Raw genomic sequence first — 20,384 nt, 5'->3', positions numbered from 1 at the left:
CCGTCCACACCTTTGGGGACCCCTGGACCTGCTGGGGCTGGACCCCAGCAGGCTCTGGCCCTTAAAGATGTCCCAGTGTGGCCGAGACCGGTTTGGCTCAGTGGATAGAGCGTCGGCCTGCGGACTGAAGGGTCCCAGGTTCGATTCCGGTTAAGGGCATGTGCCTGGGTTGCGGGCACATCCCCAGTAGGAGATGTGTAGGAGGCAGCTGATCGATGTTTCTCTCTCATCGATGTTTCTAACTCTCTCTCTCTCCCCCTTCCTTTCTGTAAAAAATCAATAAAATATTTAAAAAAAAAAAAAAAAGATGTCCCAGTGTGGGTGGGTGGACCCAGGACCACTTGCTTTCTGGTTTTAGCCTTGCCCTTGCATCGGGGTCTCCCACAGCAGGGGTGCAGGCCTTCCTGCTGTTGAGGGGTGAGCTACTCCTGGCTCTGATGAATATGTCATCACCTGAAACTTGAGGACTCTGCACAGGCACTCCCTGACTGTCCTACAGCCTCCCGGAATCCTCAGGTGGCCTCTTCTGCATCTGTTGTCTTGGCTTTGTAGGGAAGGACTGGCCCAGAAAAGTCACTCAGCAACTCCCAGTCCTGCACCTCCACCCCAGAGGTCCCACATGGGTCCTGGTGGGCAGGGAGTGTGCCCCCAGTGCCTGCTGAGAACGGCCCCGCAACTGCATTTCTGGAAGGTGCTGAATTGTTCCCACTTTCTCTGGCCAACCTGCTCATCCTCTGCCCACTTTTGTCCCTTTACTCCTCCTGCCAGGGCTCCCGTCAGGTGAGGGTCCTGCTATGTGACCCAGACTACTACAAGATGGTAGCCACATCACAGGCCAGCCTGGCAGCTGTCACCCTCTGTGCCAGGTGCTGGGCTACCTGCCCATTTCCTGAGTGACCGCCCTGGTGTCAGGCCTGGTTCTTGCCAGATGTACACAGAGAGGTTTTTGGCTCTGTCCACCTAGGGGACTTCAGTGGGGCCTCTCCTTGGCATCAGACCTGGGCCAGGGTTTCTAGAGCAACTGAAACCTTTGTGGGTGCTCCCAGAAAGCCTGCGTACAGAGCTTCAGGACCAACGTCTACTTGCCCCATGGGTTAAACCCTAGCTATTTCTCCAAGGGGAGGCTGGACTACAGCAGAGAGGAATGTGGGTCCCCTGGAGAGGAGGGGAGAGGCAGCCTAGGCCTCTCTCCACACCCGCCCTACCTGGACAGAGGCTGGGTCTGGAGGCCCAGGCCCATCCCGCCCAGAGCCAGTGGGTGTGGAAACCACAGGGGAGACAGTTCCTGGGCCTCTTTAACTACCAAACGTGTGGTGCCTGGTCCAGGACTGCAAACAGATCTGCTTCCTCCTTGGCCTGAGGTCCCTCAGTGGTCGGGATGCTGTCCTGTCCCTTCCTCAGTCCCCAGGCCAGGCCTGGCACGCAGTGGGCCCCAGATGTCCTTGCACAAAAGCATGCCGCTGAGGGGGAAGCCAGCTACTGTCCACAAGGCCTCCTGGACACCAGATAGTGGGACCCCTCTGGCAGTCCTTCCTCAACTGGACCCTATGGGTACCTTTGTGTTCTGAGGATGGGGGTTCTGAGGTGCAGGATCTCAGCAAAGGACCTGAAGCCCCTGACAGGTCGCCTAGGCCTGCTTCCGGAATCACCCCGTGGAGCAGCTCCCAACCTACAAAGCAGGAATGGCTGCACCTGCCCCACAGGCCTTGCTGGGGAAGGTCAAGTCAGAAGATGTGCATGCTGAGCCCACTTCTTCGTTTGTCCTGATGGAGAACCAGGCAGCAGGGCCTGCAGCTGCTGGAGCCCCTTCAGGGAGTTCCTGAGCGGCAAGAAAGGCGCTTCTGATTTAAATTCTCTGGAAAGGTGATAATAGCTTCTCATCTACAGAGCATCCAGTCTCTGGAGAGGGGACTGGGTGACTTCAGGGCAGGGAGTGGGCAGGGCAAGGGAGAGGCAGGCTCAAGGCTGGGCACCGTGATGCCTGGCCTGATGACCCCAAGGGCCCTCCCTGTCCTGCCAGGTGGAGGTCAAGGGTGAACAAGCACTAGCTGCTGGCTCCCCCTGTGCTGCAGCAGTCAGTGCTCAGTCCCTGGCCCCTCTGCCAACCCAGTCCCCCACCTCTGACCAGCAGAGGGCCAGTAAGACTGCCTGCTGGCCGTTTCTGTAAACACTGTGTGTGTGGGTGGATGTGCCTTCTTCGTAAACACGGGAGGCTGTGTCTGCTGTAATCCAGGGACAGCCATTTCTGGCGGAGGGGACATGGCCTGAAGAAGCGCACAAGCAGGACCGTCAGGGTTCCTAGTGGCCCTGCCCACCCCTGGCTAGCCTCTGCCATCAAGTGTCCCAGCTTCCTGCTTCCCCAGAGAGCCACTCACTGCAGGCAAGTGAGGAAGGCCCAGGCACTCATCAGGGGCTGCCCACCAAGCAGAGGGCCCTGCTCCCTAGGAAGCCTCCCCAGGCACCACGCCAAAATGAAAAGGCAGCATCCACAGGGCTCACAGTCCAGTGAAGGCTGTGCGGCTTTGGGGTGGGGGCCACTCAGTGGTGCTGCCCATGGAGGGTTTGCTCTCTGTGAGGTCTACCTGCTATTGAAGGCATGGCGTGGATGCAGTGACCCCTGAGAGGAAAGTTCTCACTGCCCATTCCTCGCCTGCTGGAAGGACATGCTAGCCAGGCTGCCCTCGGTGCCACACACTGGGGCCTGGTTGCTGTGTTGCTCCCTCTGCACAGTTCTGATTTTTAGGAAGCTCTAACTCTCATGTGGCTTCTCCCTAGCCCACACCACTCTGTGCCTGAGCTAGTAAGGGCTGCACTTGGCTCCGTTTTGACAACTTTTATTATTTGTTCAAACATGTATTAAGGGATATTTTACATATAAAGTCAACCCATTTTGAGTGCACAACTGAATTATTTGTAGTAACTTTACAAAGTAGTACAACTATCACCAATTTTATTACTTTTAATATGTTTTATTGGTTTCAGAGAAGAAAGGAGAGGGAGAGAGAATTAGGAACATCAACAATGAGAGAGAATCCCCAATCAGCTGCCTCCTGCACACCCCCTACTGGGGATCTAGCTGGAACCTGGGCATGGGGATGTGCCCTGACTGGGAATCAAACTGTGACCTGTTTCATAGGTCGATGCTCCACCACCAAGCCACTCTGCCGAGCCAACTACCACCAATTTTAGAACATTTTTATCACCCCAGAAAGAAATCCATCTCCCTTAAGCAGTTGTTCCCCACACCTCCCTACCTCAGGCTCTGGCAGCCACTAATCTACTTTGTCTATGGATTTGCCTATTCTGGAAGTTTCACATAAATGGGTACTTTATTCCTTTTTATAAATGAATATAGACATTGTGTGGATAATACCACATTTTGTTTATCTGTTGATCTGTTAATGGATGTTTTGGTTGTTTCCACCTTTTGATGATTGTGAATTATGCTGCTGTGAACATTCATATATAAATTTTTGTGTGGACATATTTTCATTTCTCTAGGAGTAGAGTTGCTGCATTGTAAGGTACTTTTATGCTTTTTGAGTTACTTACACATTACATGTCATATGTGAATATGGCCTCATAAAATGGTCATCATTTGTAGGTTGGGAGCCTGTCTACGGCGGCTCAGTTGGATGGAGCATCATCCTGCCCACCAAAAGGTTGTGGGTTGGTTCCCTGGTCAGGGCACATATGGAAGGCAACCAATTGATGTTTCTCTGTCAGATTGATGTTTCTCTCTCTTTCTCTCCTTTCCTCTCTCTCTAAAAATCAGTAAAAATGTATTCTCCAGCCCTAGCCAGTTTGGCTCAGTGGAGTGTTGGTCTGAAGACTGACGAGTCCAGGTTTGATTCTGGTCAGGGGTATGTACCTCGGTTGCAGCTCTGGTCCTGGCCCTGGCCCTGGTCGGGGCACGTGTGGGAGGCAACCAACCAATGTCTCTCTCACATCGATGTTTCTCTCTGTCTGTCTCTCCCCCTCCCTTCCACTCTTTCTAAAAATCAATGGAAAAATATCCTCAGGTGAGGATTAACCAAACACACACGCACACACAACATATCCTCTGGTGAGGATTAAAAAAATGTCATAAGTGAAGAGAAAGTCACCCCCGAGGAAACAATGCTGTCCCTTTGTTGAGTATCCTTCCAGACCTAGCCCTACGCAAGCATTCCATTTCTCTATATGTAAATCTAGAATGGAAATGATTGGCTAGGTTTTATTAGGCATAAATGGTGAAATTACACTGGGCATACTGCAGTCATTTGCTTTCTTCTCTTCTCATGTAGGTGCTAGCTGCACCTTATGCCGCTCACCTGGTTAATGTAATAGTTCCGTCAGTTTCCTGACTTTCATCATCACTGCAATGCTGCCCTGAAATCCTTTGAGCTCCTTTCTGAGGATTTCTCCATGCTAAATCAGATAGAATCACTAGCCAGTCCAACCTCCCTGAGGGCTGTTCCCCAAGACTACTTGTTTATTCTCACAATTCTCACACCCATATCCTGGCCCACAAACGATGTTGCCAATCTGGTGGGTGAAAAGGGTATTGCTTTAATTTTCATTTCGAAGAGTGAAAATTAACATCTCCACACGTGTTCACAGGCTTCTCATACTTCTTTGCCCATTAGGAAAATTACCCATTCACCCGGTAAACAATCCCAAAGTCCCTTCCTCCTGGGAGCCTCCGTAGTCGTGGGCCCTCCAGAGTCCCTCACCTGGGCTGACCCGAACTCAGCTGGGCATCTAGGCCCGGGCACGTGGAGGCAGAGTCCTGTCACTCCGCTGCTGGAGCCTGTGCTGCTATCACCCGCCCGCGGAGCCCCCGGTTCTGGAACGTTAGACCTTCCCAGCCACGCGCTGTGACCTACGACCTTGCGAAGGGCAGACGCCACGGACTGGACCCGCCTGTCAGCTCTCTGAACCCACACGGAAGGGCCGCGCCCACCTCCCAGGCCCAGCCACCGCCCCCCTCGGGCCCACCCACTTTGGCAGCGGAAGTCCCACCTCTCCAGGATCCCCAGTGCTGATTGGCCGCTTTTGCCCGCCCGGGCACGCCCCGCCACGGGAGGGCGGCTTCCGCGAGCGCAATTCCAGGGGGCCAACCCGCGCTCTGTGGGATCTCTGCGGAAGCAGCCGGCCGCAGCTTACTAGGGGGTTTAGTCCTCCCGGACCCAGCCGCGTCACCTCAGCCCGGGGACCGCCACCATCCCGCTCGGGTCCATTGGAAGAAGGGGGCGTATGCAAACAACTTGGAGTTCCAAGCTCCTCATTGGTGAGTGTGTAGTGAAGAGGGCGGGAAATAGGGGGTGGGCTTAGAGGAACGTGATCGACGTGCTGTTGGTCCAGTGGCTCTGGGAGGATCAGCGGAGGTGGCCAATGACGACGTGGAGAGGCGGGACAAATGTGAGGTATGGTGGGGGCAGTGGGCGGGATTGCGGGTGGTTCCGTGACGCTTCAGTCCTGTAGCGATGCTGACTGACGTGCAGGTAGACCAGTGGTTCTTGGAAAGAGGGAGATGAGTGTCCAATGGCGACAGCGAGAAGGCGAGGCGGCTGAAATCTCCGCAACTCTGTGTGGGGAACGGTGGCGGAGGGGGGGGGGGGGGCGGGCAGCCATGACAGACGTGTACGGAGACCAATGATATCAGGAAAGGGTCGGTGGGCGACCAATGGAGATCTCAGAGAGGTGGAATGGGGCGGTGATGGGGAGGAGTGACCGGAGGCTTTGCTACAAAGTGTGGGAAACCGTGGGGGCGGGCGTACGTGAAGGACGTGCATGCATACCAATCGATGAGGGCGGGCAGGAGGCGGGCGGCCAATGGCGGCGCGTGGTCTGGGGCGGGGCGGGGCTGCTCGGCGCGGTGCGGGAAGCGGCGGGGCGGCGGCATCGCTGAGGTGAGGCGGACCGCGGAGCAGGTGCGGGCGGCGGGCGCGCTTGGACTCTGCGTCCTGGGCGGTCGGTGAGGCAGTGGGGCGGTCGGGCTCTCGCAGACCGTGCCTCGCCTTTCCCCACTCACCCACGCCCGACCCCCGCAGATCTGTCGAAGGCCTCCTCCCCGCCGTGCTCCCGCGGCCGGCGCCGTGGGCATGCGGGCGCGGCCTGCGCGCGCGTGAGCGAGGATGGGGACGCAGGGCAGTCCGGTCAAAAGCTACGACTACCTCCTCAAGTTCCTGCTGGTGGGCGACAGCGATGTGGGCAAGGGCGAGATCCTGGAGAGCCTACAGGACGGCGCGGCCGAGTCCCCGTACGCCTACAGCAACGGTAAGGAGGCCCCGCCGCTGGCCTGTCCTGGGGAGCCGCTCCGTGTCCCCTCGCGGCAGGGGCTCAGGGTACTCGGCAGGGCTCGCCCTGCTGGGCCCAGTGCTGCTTGGAGGCGGCGTGGGCACCACGCAGTCCCCACAGCAGTTAGCTGGCCTGGGAGGCGGACTTGATCTGCCACCTCCTGTCACGTAGGGTCTGTAATGAGAACTGCGCCAGCCAGCCATTTGCCCTACCCGGTTAGACTGCAATTAGGAGGCAGGGATCCGCGCCTTGCCTTTCTTCATCTCTTCGCTGTGGTTAAAGCCTAACACTGTCTGGCAAGGAGCAGGCCTGTGGCAGTTTGCAATCTGTTTTCTTTCTCACCATTTTCAACTCTAATGGAGGCCGGAGGCGGGGAGAAAGCAGCTGGATCCTGAGCTTACAGCTTGGCACCTTGGCTAAGGGCTTAATGGGAGGCCGAGATTTTGCCGTGAGCCTTTGGAGAAGGGCTTTCACGACCGAGTAGCTTTGTGGCTGCTGGGTGGCAGCTGACCTAGGAAGTGTGTGAAAGAAATGTGCAGGAGCTGGAGGAAGGATGTAAGGGGGGCGCATCCAGTAGTGGGGCTCTCATGAGGTCCCGGTGGAGAACCTATGACAAGGCGTGCGGGGTATGGCCAGGGTTTTCTCACAACCCTGTGGAGTGTGTGCACAGGTGGGGCGGGGGTGGGGGGAACGGGTGGGACCCAAAGGCAGGCTTTTCCCTTGAAGTGTTTACTCAGTGCTCAGGGAATCAACACCTTGTTGCACAATAAAATGCATTATTAAATTTTCTTTTAAAATTTCTGGTTGCGTGACTAAAATACACATCACCAGCACTTGTCTGAGCTCCCCTTAATTTACGTGTTTAGCAAAGTTATTTTGGCCAAGAAGCAGTGTAGCCAGTTCCACCTCTGCAGTGGGGGCCTTGTCCCAGGCCACACAGGGTGTCTCCGTAGGAGAACCAGGGACTCTGCTTAGAGTATGTCATCATCCAGTCTCTTTAAGGACCTTTTGTGCTTCAGGAAGTTCTGTCTTGTCTAACTAATTTTACTTCAAGTCCTTGCGCTCCGCACTCTTTGTTGCTTTATTTCTTGGGCTCTTGTCAGTCCTGTCTGACTGCTCTGAGCATTTGCTCTTTGCTAAATTGCTTGCCTGTGCGCAGCTGAGAGTGTGGACCCAGCTTTTCCCACCCTTTCGATTTAGGACTTGTCAAGATTGGGTTACCTGGACTGGCTGAATGCCCTTCCTGCTGTAGCAGCTTCAGCAGTGGGCAGCCCTGCCAGATTCATGCTGTGCCACCTCCGAAAGCACATGCTTTCAGCCCTAGAGGAGACACCTGGAAGGGCAAGAAAGGAGGAACTCCGGGTGTGTTTTTAGGTGAGAGAGGAAAAGTGTGAGGCCGGACCGGGGTGGGAGAGGGAGGGCCTTCGTTGGGGCTTTAGCAGGCCCCTTCACCAGCCACTGCCACCTTAATGGACACTTGGCAGCTACTGTTGAGTTGCTTTTCCATTCGTAGTGTTGCTCCCTGGAGCCCTGCGCCTGGGCTGCTGGTGGTGTATGAGAAGAGTGTGAGAGGCTTTGGGCTTCGTTAGGGGCAGCGGTATTTTCCTGGGACATAGGTTTGCACTTCTGAGGGTCAACTTAGCTCCACCGTCAGGTACTGTAGCCGGTGCAGTGAGCATTCAGAGAACAGAGCCACTAGCTGGAGAGATAGGAACTGCCGTCTGTCCCCGCTGTCAGATTGCAGGGCATTGCCACATTTCCTATGACATGCTGACTGAGTAAAGTGTGGAGGCCTGCCTGAGGTAGCAGAGATGTTTGGTCCAGTGTAGGGCCATCTGCCAGAAAACAAGAAGAAAGCCCACTTTTAGACAGGTTCTATGTGCTGTTAGGGCCAGGGCACACTCATAGGTTGCTGTGGGTCCCCCGTAGCATTAAGCGGAGAAGGCAGAGTACCTGTCCCCTGTTTCTAGGGTCCTAGAAGTGAAGACATGCACAGTGGGTCTTTGTGGTCAGTGCGTTGGCTCACTGACCCCAAGGCCTACTGTTCTTATCAGGGTGAAGGTGGTGGCCTGAGCATACTTTGTTCTGCTCCCCTGAAGGCTTCCTAAAGGAGACTCTTGGCAGTTTTGGAAGCTCTGGAGCCGCTGGTTCTCAGGATTCAGCATCATGAGAATTTTTCCTTTGAAAAAGTTGTAATATTCAGGAGTGTTGTTTTTTTGTTTGTTTTTTTATTTCTGATCCTCTTACAAAGGATATACATGTGTTTCTTTTTCCCCTTTGTTGCTAAAAGCCCTCAGCATGTTTCTAGGCTTTTTGTTTTTAGCCTAAACGTTTATGGTTCTTCTGTCTAGGAGCAGATGACACATGGCCTGTGACAGGTGTGTAACTAAACCCTCTTCCTTGGGCCACCCAGATGATTTACCCACATTGAAGTCTTGTCTAGCTTGTTCCTCAGACATGTATGTGAGTGCACGTCACTCTCACCAGCTTCATAAACATGTGAGTCATCAAGACAGTCTTTTCCAGCACTGGCACCTGAAGTAGTGATGAGCCCTGTGTGCCAATATGCCAACCCTTGTGGGAGCCCACAGTGGCTCTTGGACTCTGGGGATGCTAATGTGCACTGTGCTTATAGGTTTCCATAGAATTGGAAACCTTCTTCTCGGGTGGTTTACTTTTTTCTTAATACATAGCAGCAGTTTTAAGGGAGAGTCTGTGCTCTCCTTGGACAGAGCAGAACACTTTTCATAGAGGTTCTACCAGGCCATCTGCTGGGGAAATACGCTCCAGAGCATAAGCGACAAGGAGTCTGGGTGGTGGAAGTTGGCAGGAAAGTAGAGTGTTCCGTGAGCAGCTTCTATTCCTGAGGGACTCTGCTCCAAGGCTGTGGGTCCCCAAGGCAGTATGCTGGGTGCACCCTGGTGCATAGCCCACCCCTTTTATCTAGGGTGGTGAAGGTCCTGATCAAGACAGTTGTGTCCTCTGCGCCTTCGCTCTCACAGATCTCTATGTTGAGGGTCGATAAGATGCGATATAGTTGATACGACCGCATCTTGAAAGACTTGAAAATAGGAATAACTCCATCTCTCTCTGTTTGCTCATCGGGGGGTCAGTATTGGTGGGAGCTGCTGAGTATATAGGATGCCCATGTCCTTTGAGTCCGGGGCACGCAGAGAGGGAAGAAGGAGGTCCGATGAGCAGGAGGAGTGAGACAGTTGTGACAGGTATGGATAAAGTCGGGCAAGCACTGAGGTCTGCCAGTAATATTTGGGCCTGCTGGTTCATTCTTTCTTTCTCTCTTTCTTTCTCTCTCTTTCTCTCTCTCTTTCTAAAATATGGGTCTTAATAAGCTTTTAAAGGTTTTCTTTTTTTAATATATTTTTATTGATTTCAGAGAGGAGAGGGAGAGAGAGAGAGAAACATCAAGGATGAGAGAGAATCATCAATTGGCTGCCTACTGCATGCCCCCGACTGGGGATTGAGCCACAACCCGGGCATGTGCCCTTGACCAGAATCAAACCTGGGACTCTTCAGTCCGCAAACTGATGCTCTATCCACTGAGCCAAACTGGCTAGGGCCCTACAGGTTATTTCTATGTTAATACTGTGACTGTGGGAGGAGGATGCTGTGTGCCTACACCCCTATGGTGCCAGAGTATGGGCTATGGTCCATGTCAGCGACCCAGCAGCTGGGCCTGAGCTCGCCCTGTCCCCCAGCCCCATGGCTTTTCACTAGACCATTCCAAATGTCTCTTTTCACCGGGCTGCAAGTGCGTTTCAGTCCTCAGTTCAAATTTCAGAGTATATGGTGTCTTCAAACACTTTTCCATACCATTTTCCTGAGTCAGACGTGCCTCTGGCCTGTACACCCTGGTGTCTCATCTGGGTCCTCAACAGTAGCATGGGACCTGCACACAAGAGGCACTAACTAGATAGATGTGTGTTCTAAATGAAGGAGCAGCCTGTGTGCAGCATCCCCATTCTGACGGGTACCTCACAATCCCTCCCAGTTCCTCTCTCCCGCTGTACTTGGTTGGGTTCTCATGTCTGGCTTTTGCCCATTTTCTGGGCGATTTATTGGGGTTTGCCTTCTCTCTGTCCGATGCCAGGTTCTGAGGTGGGTTCTGAGGTGGGTGTTGGCCTGAGTAATATGTGCTAGGCCCAGGGCTGAGCTCCTCGGTGCTGCTCCTCATCTAGTCTTCACTGCCATCCTGTGATGCAGGTACCATCACCATCTCATTTTACAAATGAGGAACTAAGGCTCAGACAGGCTGAGAACCTGCAGCTATCTCAGGCAGCATGAGGCCTGGCACCACTGTCTTCTTAGTGCTGGCAGTGTGACCCCCTTCTTCAGGAGTCTGACACTTTGATTGGTGGGAGTGACCTTCTTCTCGCTGGGTACTCTTGTGCTCTTGCCCTCACCTCCACCCTGGGCCTGGGCCTGACTCCTCTCTCCGATGACCCTCCTCTCCAGTGCTTCCCTATGCGTGTGGATTACTTGTTCTCAGTGCATCCCAAACTGAACTCCTTCCTTCTCCTGGTACCTCTGTCCCTGGTCCTGGGCTGCCTTCTTCCTCTGATCTGGGGCCTAGGACCAGTCACTGAGGCCCATTTATTCCCTTCACTACATTGCTCCTGCCCTGCTGCCTCCCTCCTGTCTGCATCCAACAGAGCAGCAGAAGCCCCAGAGCTTCCAAGGTCACCCGCCAAACACAGGTTTACAGAGAGGTTTCCAAAAGGCCACAAAGGACCACACAGAAACCCATCTGTGCCTGTCTACCCCTTTGCCAGAGGCACTCACCTGCTGTGATGTAAAGATCAGCCTGCCCCCGCCTGGGAGGGTGTCAGGCCTCACGGGGAGAGGAAACAGGTTACCTTATCTGCTTCAGATTATGCTAACTTGGCTGATTTGTAACTTGGACTGGTGTGGCCTTTCCTAAATTTTCAGAAAACAGTTGAGTAGGCAGAATATTTTCAATGTTTAAGTTTTTCACCAATCTTTAGCACTTTATGTAAGCTAAGCAGTTAATAGAGCAAATGCTCTACTGTGCAGAGCTGGGTCCCTCTTTCAAGGTTGTGTGGTCACAGTGACACTGCTGTGTCGTGTTGTGTATATGTAATGTCATTGTTCCCATTAGCAAGAGTGTTTATGTTTGAATGATGAACTAAATAGAAATATGTTACAGGAAGTGGGGAAGAAGATGCGAAGGTCTAGTAGGCACTTTTGCCTCCTGTTCTGTATGAATTGCAGTTGGCAAAGTGTGAAGTGGTTGGTCCCTGAGAAGCTGGCCACTTACTTGGTCTGCGGCATGGGTGAGGAGGAGGAAAAGGGATGGAGTTGTAGTTAGGCCTGCGTAATGGGCAGCACTTATAACGGGGGTGGCATGCCTCTTGATGGGTTGTTGTGGGACCTGGGGCCACATCAGTCAGAGCGTCCTTCTTTGGGCGTTTGGAGAAAGTGGGGGGAGGTCTTTCAATGTCTGGCACCCTGGCTTGGAGCAAACTGCAGAAAAAATGGGAGAAGGGAGGGGAGATGGCTTGTGGGGCAGAATTTAGTGCCCTGGGCTCTAAGGAGCAGGATGTTGAGACTGTGAGTGCAGAAATCAGAGACCACTAGGTGTGTGGGGTCATCATTAGGATGGGAAATGAGGATAAATATAGTGAATAAAGTGAACTTGAACTTTGAGGTCGTAACCGAGGGAATATAGCCAAGATGGGAATACTAGTATCTCATTGATTGTGGACATGTGCCCTTCAAAGGATAGAGGAGGGATGGAGGACAGGTAAATTTGACACTGATGGAGGAGGTGAAGACCCAAGGACCTAAGCAGGATGGTGGGCATGACCAGATAAGCTTTGCCCCTCAAGGCATTAGGTGTTGATGTCCCAGAGGGTTATGGCACTTTAGTTAGACTCACAAGCGGGAAGTGATTCATGCCGGGTTGGGGCAGTGTTAGGAAAGTCGTCTTCAGGATGGTGAAGAGGGAGGCAAGGTGAGGAGTGGTCTAAACAAGAGAAGCAAGGGGTGTGGTGTCAGGAGGCCAACATCCCTAGAGAGGGAGTCCTCCACTACGGAGAAGGTGTCCCGGCATCTTTTTTTTTTAAATATATTTTATTGATTTTTTTTAAAGAGAAGAAGGGAGAGGGATAGAAAGCTAGAAACGTCGATCAGCTGCCTCCTGCACAATCTCCACCGGGGATGTGCCCGCTACCAAGGTACATGCCCTTGACCGGAATCAAACCTGGGACCCTTGAGTCCGCAGGCTGACGCTCTATCCACTGAGCCAAACCAGTTAGGGCCTGGCATCTTTAAGGAAGAACAGAGAATGGAAGAAGGTCCAAGTGCTGGAAAGGCAGGCACTCCCCAGATTTTGAAGTGTCAGAGTGTGGACAGCCGGGTGCCAGATCTCTGGGCAAGTGAATAAATGTAAACCCTAGACAGAGATCTAAGCTGGGTGATGAGCAGGTGTTTGTGAGCCCAAGAAGCCTCCAGGTGGTTCCTAGGTTAAGTGGCAACACTGTGGCTGAGGTGGGCCTGTGTTCCTTCCAGCAGTTCTTGGGGTCATAAGCTGGTTCATTACCAGCCTGGACCTCCCCAGGCAGCAGTTGTCTATCAACTGGGCCAAGGTAGGGTGAGTGCCTGCTACTCAGGTCTCTGCTGGGAGATATGGGTGACAGCTTAAGTGACGTTATCAGGACTTAGTTGCTTTGTACAGCCTTGAGTGACTGAAGGAACGTGATGATATCTAACAGGGTGCTGAGATTCTGTGTTTAGGTCCAAGAGTCACCGCAGATGAACTGGGAGCTCTTAACTTGGCAGCAGCAATGACTCTCCGCGCCCCCGCCCCGCCCAGGTACTATTGTTGGTATCCATCCCAAAGCCTCTGGGGGTGCACACTTAGCACTTGTTCAGTGAGTCTCCTCTAGTTACCTAATCATTTTGTGTTGATTTCTGTTTCCTATTTGGTCCTCTCTCTTCCTGGTTCCAGTGGTGGCGGGCCTCAAACTGCTGGAAGGCTTTAGGAGCTGAGTCTGGTTTTCTTAAAGATGCAAGGTGTGCAAGGGAAAGGCCTGTCTCTGGGCACAGATCTCAGGAGTAGTGTGGCAGATAGTCCTCGTGAGCCTGCAGAAGCTGCCACACTGTCTTGTGGCACAGATCTCCCACAAGAGTCGGTGGTCCTGAGTTCACGCTCACACTCATGCTTGCATGCACACATGTACATGCACACTGCTCTCTTGGTTACTGGGGCTGGCAGTGACTTGATTGGGTCCAGATCAGCAGTGATCAGGCCCCTTGATGGATAGGAACAACTTGGTGACGGTGTCATTGGAGGGAGTATTTTCCTTATTTTAGGTCACTTGGCCAGGGCCATAACAAAGAGTCACAGGAGATTCTAATGAAGCAGTATTTTCAACCTTTTTCATCTCATGGACACATAAACTAATTACTAAAATTCTGCAGCACACCAAAAAAATATTTTTTGCTGATCTGACCAAAAAAAAGTATAATTTTTATTTATTTGTACTGGACAGCTATTGTGAAATTCTTGCAGCTCACCGGTTGAAAATTGCTGTCATGAAAAATACATGGAAAGATGTTTAACCTTAAAATTAAATAGGATGAAACACTCACCTGTAAGTCTATCACAGAGGTGAGTCTGGTAACACTCAGCACTGAAAGTGCACAGGGGCGTGTGTGGTGCTTCTGTAAGGGACTCTGCAACATGGATCCAGAGCCTTAAAGAAGCCTTCCCTTTTACTTCCCAAGTGATTAGAAATGTCTCCTGGAGAATAATAAGGGACACAACTAGAGGAAATCAAGGTGTTTTTTTAAAAAATATATTTTATTGATTTTTTACAGAGAGGAAGGGAGAGAGATAGAGAGTTAGAAACATCGATGAGAGAGAAACATCCATCAGCTGCCTCCTGCACATCCCCCACTGGGGAAGTGCCCGCAACCCAGGTACATGCCCTTGACCGGAATCGAACCTGGGACCCTTCAGTCCGCAGGCCAACGCTCTATCCACTGAGCCAAACCGGTTTCGGCGGAAATCAAGGTTTTGTATTTGTTTATTAAAAAAACAAAAATTGCAATAGCCTAAGGGCCCAGTAGAAGTATGGTATATTCATAGGATGAGATTATTATGCAGCCTTTAAAGTGTTGGTTTGAAGGAATATTTAATGAATATTCAATGATATGGGGTAATCTCTGATATTTAAGTGGGGAAAATGTATGCTTAATTACATAGTATATCTATGGGTGTCAAGTGAAAGAGTTGTGGAGTGAAATACATGAAAACATTAATGGTGGTTATCTCTGTTTGGGGTTATGATTTATTTTTTAAAATGTCCTGTATTTCGCCTGTTTCTGTGTGTGGATGTGCTTGTGTGTGTGTCTTGTATGGACAGCAGGAAGCTTTGGTTTGGTTTGGTCTGGTGTGGTTTTTAAGGCATTAAGGAAAAGCTCTTCCTTCACAGGAAACCAGTCCACAAACTGCTCTAGTGTTTCTCCCAAAACCTGGCATGCCAGTGTAGACACAAAGGCATTTTGAAATGTATTAGGTAACTTCTGCTTTCTTTTCGTCCTTCACCAGGCAGCCCCTCCCTTCTTCTCTGTCCTTAGTGATAGGCTTGTTCATGCGCCTGTGGTGGTAGACCTGGCCCATAGAAGGGCAGGCATAAGGGACCTGAAGATCATCCTTGTTCCCAGAATATCTGTGCAGTCAGCATGGCATGGATTGGGTGTTCACACCTGGCTTTGATCTGTATTCAGCCTTATCTAGTAGGTCAGGGGTCAGCAAACTGCAGCTCACGAGCCACGTGCGGCTCTTTGGCCCCTTGAGTGTGGCTCTTCCACAAAATACCACGTGCGGGCGCACATGTACAGTGCAATTGAAACTTCGTGGCCCATGCGCAGAAGTCGGTATTTTGTGGAAGAGCCACACTCAAGGGGCCAAAGAGCCGCATGTGGTTCGCGAGCCGCAGTTTGCCTACCACTGTAGGGTAATTCAGGTCCTCAAGGTCAAAAGGCCTACTAATCTAACTCTAGCAGGTCAATATGCTGTGGGTTTACTTTTAAAAAAATAATAAATTTTATTGACATATACTTTATATACAAGAAAATACACCCATTTTTAAGTATACATTTAAGTTAGATGAGTTTGACAAGTGTATATCTATAATAATAAAAGCATAATATGCCATGATCTCACTCATTTATGGATAATACAGACCATTATAAACTGATGAACAAAAATAGATACAGAGGCAGAGCAGCATCGAACACTGTCAAACTACAGGAGGAAGGCTGGGGGGGGGGCGGTTAGGGGGCAGGAGAGGCGTGGATAAGAGAAATGGACATAAGACACCGGGGCGTAGGGGAGGCCGGGGGAATGTCAGGGGGGGGGGGCAAGGAGACATATGTAATACTCTGTAATACTTTAAGCAATAAAACAAAATTTTTAAAAAAGCATAATATGCTAATTAGACTGGACAGCTGAACAACCTTCCAGACGTCATTCCGGATGTCATTCCAGACAAAGCCGCTGCGGTTGGGGCCGAGGCAGAGGTGATTAGGGGTGATCAGGCAGGCAGGTGAGCAATTAGGGGCAATGAGGCAGGCAGGCAGAGTGGTTTGGAGTGATCAGGCAGGCAGGCAGACAAAAGGTTAGGAGCCAGTGGTCCTGAATTGCTAGAGGGATGTCCCGGATTGTGAGAGGGTGCAGGCAGGGCTGAGGGACCCCCCCCCCCCGAATTTCATGCACCGGGCCTCTAGTATCTGTATAACTATTGCTCTAATTGAGACCTAGAACATTTTCACCACTCCTAAAAGTTCTCTCCTGCCCCTTGGAAGTCAGTCCCATAGCCCCAGCCCCCATGGTCTGCTTCCTGTCACTTTAGGGTACTTTTGCCTCTCCAGAACTTCCTGTAAATTGAATCATACAATATGGTCTTCCTTACTTTGGTTTGTTTCACTCAGCATAATGTATGTGAAATTCGTTCATATTCATTTTTTTTTTGTTCCCGAATAGCATTCCTTTACACAAATATACCTTAATTTGTTTACCTATTGATGCAGTTTTGGTTATTTACTGACTTTGGCTATTATGAATAATGCTGCTATAAACATTCTTATACAAATCCTTTAAACATTTCTTAAAATTTTATTTTTTTTGGTAAAATAGCATATTTATCATACATTTCTAAGTGTATGGTTCAAGTGGCATGAAGCACATTCTCTTTTTTTTTAAGATTTTTTTTCTTTTTTTTTTTTATTGCTTAAAGTATTACAAAAAGTATTACATATGTCTCCTTTTTTTTTTATAGAGATCAACCAAAGGACCTGTATGCATGCATACAAGCATAACCAATGGACATAAGACACTGGGGGGTAGGGGAGGCCAGGGGAAGATTTTTTAAAATATATTTTTATTGATTTCAGAGAGGGGGAGAGAGAGAGAGAGAGAGAGAGAGAGAGAGAGAGAGAGAGAGAGAGAGAGAGAAACATCCATGATAAGAGAGAATCATAGATCAAGTCCCCCACTGGGGATCAAGCCCACAACCCGGGCATGTGCCCTTCACTGGAATCGAATCTGGGACCTTTCAGTTCGCAGGCTGATGCTCTATCCACTGAGCCAAACTGGCTAGGGCTGAAGCACATTCTCAATGCACAAGTCCTTGTGTGTCTGCTTAACTTACCAGAACTTGCCAAACTGTGCCCTAAAGTGACTCTCTCATTTTGAGTTCCCACCAGCAACATGTAAGAGTTCCATGCTCTGCCGAAACCGGTTTGGCTCAGTGGATAGAGCGTCGTCCTGCAGACTGAAGGGTCCCGGGTTCGATTCCGGTCAAGGGCATGTACCTGGGTTGTGGGCACTTCCCCAGTCGGGGATGTGCAGGAGGCAGCTGATCGATGTTTCTCTCTCATCGATGTTTCTAACTCTCTATCTCTCTCTCTCTTCCTCTCTGTAAAAAATCAATAAAATATATTTATAAAAAAAAAAAAAAAAAAAAAAGAGTTCCATGCTCTACACCTTGGCCAATGTTTGATGTTGTCAGTCTTTCCTTCTTTTGATCAACTTTATTGAAGTATTATTTATGCACCAAAAGCCTGTATCCATTTTAAAATTTGAAGTTTAATGAGTTTTGACAGGCGTGCACACTTGAGAAACCATGGTCACATTCAGTCTTGTGCTCTTTGCATACCAACCCCCTTTGCCCCCAGACCTGGCAATCGCTGACCTTCATGTTATAGACTAGTTTGCATTTCTAGGGTTTTCTATAAATAGAATCACACCATATGTACTCTTGTGTCTCTGGCTTCTTTATGAGGTTCAGCCATGCTATTGTGTGTAGTTGTAGTTCACTCCTTTGTGCCGTATGGATTTCACTGTGAGCACTGCCATGTGTTCACTCTTCTGCACGTGGGCTTTGGGATAGTTTTTATGCTTGAGTTATTCTGAATAGTGCTCCTATGAAAATTATCATACAGGCACACCTTGGCAATATTGCGGGTTCGGTTTCAGATCACCTCAGTAAAGCGAGTTGTAATCTTTTTGCTGGTGGAGGTCTTGCCTTCAATTTGTAAAAAATGCACACTTGTGTAGAGCAATAAAATGAAGTCTGCCTGTACATGTTTTTGGTGCACATATGCATGCATTTCTGTCAGGGATACTGTGAAGTAGGATTTCTGGGTTGTTGGGTATGCATATATTCAGCCTTAGTAAATATCACCAGTTTTCCAAAGCAGTTGAACAATTTCTATCCCATCAGGAGGGTTTAAAATTTCCGTTTGCTCCACATTCTGCTTTCATTTCAGCAGATGCCTATTTTTCTTTTCTTTTTTCAAACATTTTTTAAAAATATATCTTTATTGATTTCAGAGAGGAAGGGAGAGGGAAAGAGAGATTGTAGAAACATCAATGATGAGAGAGAATCATTGATTGGCTGCCTCTTGCACATCCCCTACTGGGGATCAAGCCCACAACCTAGGCATGTGCCCTTGACCAGAATCGAACCTGGGATCATTCAGTCTGCAGGCTGACGCTCTATCCACTGAGCCAAACCAGCTAGGGCAGATGCCTGTTTCTTTATAACAGCCATATAACCTCCACTTTGTGGGTCATCTTCTGTTATTTAATCATCCACAGTAGATAGATTTTTAAAATTTGTATCCAGTTTATTTGTAATAAAAAATGTAAATAGTATATAGCCTTTAATTATGTTTATACCTGGATATTTCTTTTTTGTTACTGCTGTAACATTATCTTAGAGTTCTGCATGTAGGTCATAAGTCAACAGTTAAGGTGTTGGACTGCGTTGCTTTCTGCAGGTTCTAAGGGAGGTCTCTTTCCTTGCTCATTGAGTTGTTGGCAGAATTCAGTTCTTTGCATTATAGGACCAAGGTCCCTTTTCTTTGGTAGCTGTACACTGAGGGTCATGCCAGCTTCTAGAGCAGCCGTGGGCAAACTACGGCCCGCGGGCCGGATCCGGCCCGTTTGAAATGAATAAAACTATTGAAAAAAAAGACCGTACCCTTTTATGTAATGATGTTTACTCTGAATTTACATTAGTTCACACAAACACTCCATCCATGCTTTTGTTCCGGCCCTCCGGTCCAGTTTAAGAACCCATTGTGGCCCTCGAGTCAAAAAATTTGCCCACCCCTGTTCTAGAGATTGCCCACATTCTTCACTTGTGTTCCCCTTCCTCTGTCTTCTAAGTGAGGTTAAGGTCCCTCCTAATCTTTGAGTCTCTCTTTTTTCTCTCCTCCTTCCATCTCATCTCCCTGACTCATCCAGGAAAGGGTCCCCACCCTTAAGGACTCAAGTAATGACATTGGGCCCACCAGGATAACTCAGAGTCCTCTTGCTTCTCAAGGCCCATGACCCCCGTCACATCTGCAAAGTCCCTTGGCCCTGTAGGAAGCATTTTCTCAGGTTCCAGGAATTGGGATGTGGGCATCTCTGGGCCACTACTCTGTTACCCCACCTTTATAAAAAGTTTTCTTGTTGTTTTGATAGATTTTTATAGCTACAGTGCCTGGTCAGAGGAGTGTATGGTTTCAATAATTGGTATTAGTTATTGCTGTGGACTGAATGTGTCTCCCCACCCCTAAACTTCCTATGTAGAAACCTAATCCCCAATGGTATTGGGAGGTAGGGCCTTAGGGAAGTGACTAGGTCTTGAGGGTGGAACCTCATGAATTGCATAGTGCCTTATAAAAGACTCCACAGAGTTCCCTTGCCCCTTCTGCCTTGTGAGGACACAGCAAGAGGTCAGCTGTCTGTGAACAAGGAAGTGGGCTCTCACCTAGACACCAACTTTGCTGGAACCTTGATCTTGGACATCCAGTCTCCAGAACTGTGAGAAATACATTTCTGTTGTTTATAAGCTCCCCAATCTGTAATATTCTGTTACAGCATCCCAAGACATTACCACAAACTGAGCATCTTAAAAGAGCACCCAGCCCTAACCGATTTGGTTCAGTGGATAGAACAGACTGAAGGGTCCTGGGTTTGATTCTGGTCAAGGGCATGTACCTCCGTTATAGGCTCGATCCCTGGCCCTGCTCAGGCCACCTGTGAGAGGCAACCAATGTGTCTCTTTCTCTTTCTCTCCCCTTACCTTTCACTCTCTCTAAAAGTCAGTGGAAAAATACCTTTGGATGAGGATTAACAAACAAACACAAAACACAAAACAGCACCCACTTATTAGCACATAGGTTTTTGGGGGTCAGAAATCTGGGCACAGTTTAGCTGGGTCTTCACAGGGCCTTGGGGTTTCTCACAAGCTGTAGTCAGGTGTGGGCTGGGGCAGAATCCTTTCTAAACTCATGTGGTTGTTATCAGCATCTGGCCATCTTCTGTTCCTGGCCACATGGGCCCCTCCCTAGGGCAGCTTGTTCATAGAGCCAGCAAGGGAGAGAATCTGCCTGCAGGAGTCTCATGTAACGTGATCAGAGGGGACATCCATTACTTGGCCCTACTTGCTTGGTCAGAAGCAAGTATCAGGGGAGGGGTGTACCCAGAAGCATGAGTGCCAGGAGGTGGGATCCTTGGTCCACCTGAGAGTGCCTGCCACACTGCTTAGTGTTGCCTCCTT

At 50.0% G+C, this 20,384-nt stretch overlaps 1 protein-coding gene across 3 annotated transcripts in view; it reads left to right on the top strand.

The window, feature by feature from the left end:
- The first annotated feature begins 5,843 nt into the window (after nucleotides 1–5,843).
- The window catches only part of RAB40C (RAB40C, member RAS oncogene family), a 32,424-nt gene continuing 17,883 nt past the window's right edge, over nucleotides 5,844–20,384 (top strand). Inside the window, exons 1-2 of one of the 3 annotated variants that reach the window (XM_036303029.1) lie at nucleotides 5,844–5,894; nucleotides 6,036–6,261. In XM_036303029.1, the coding sequence (XP_036158922.1) occupies nucleotides 6,120–6,261 (142 nt within the window). In that variant the 5' untranslated portion in view covers nucleotides 5,844–5,894; nucleotides 6,036–6,119. Of the gene's footprint in view, nucleotides 6,262–20,384 lie in introns of all 3 variants that reach the window. The other 2 variants (XM_036303028.1, XM_036303027.1) reach the window with 2 other exon arrangements.

This window comes from Myotis myotis, unplaced genomic scaffold (assembly GCF_014108235.1).
Source record: "Myotis myotis isolate mMyoMyo1 unplaced genomic scaffold, mMyoMyo1.p scaffold_m19_p_35, whole genome shotgun sequence".
Taxonomy (NCBI): domain Eukaryota; kingdom Metazoa; phylum Chordata; class Mammalia; order Chiroptera; family Vespertilionidae; genus Myotis; species Myotis myotis.
This window is presented reverse-complemented; position numbering and strand designations above follow the sequence as displayed.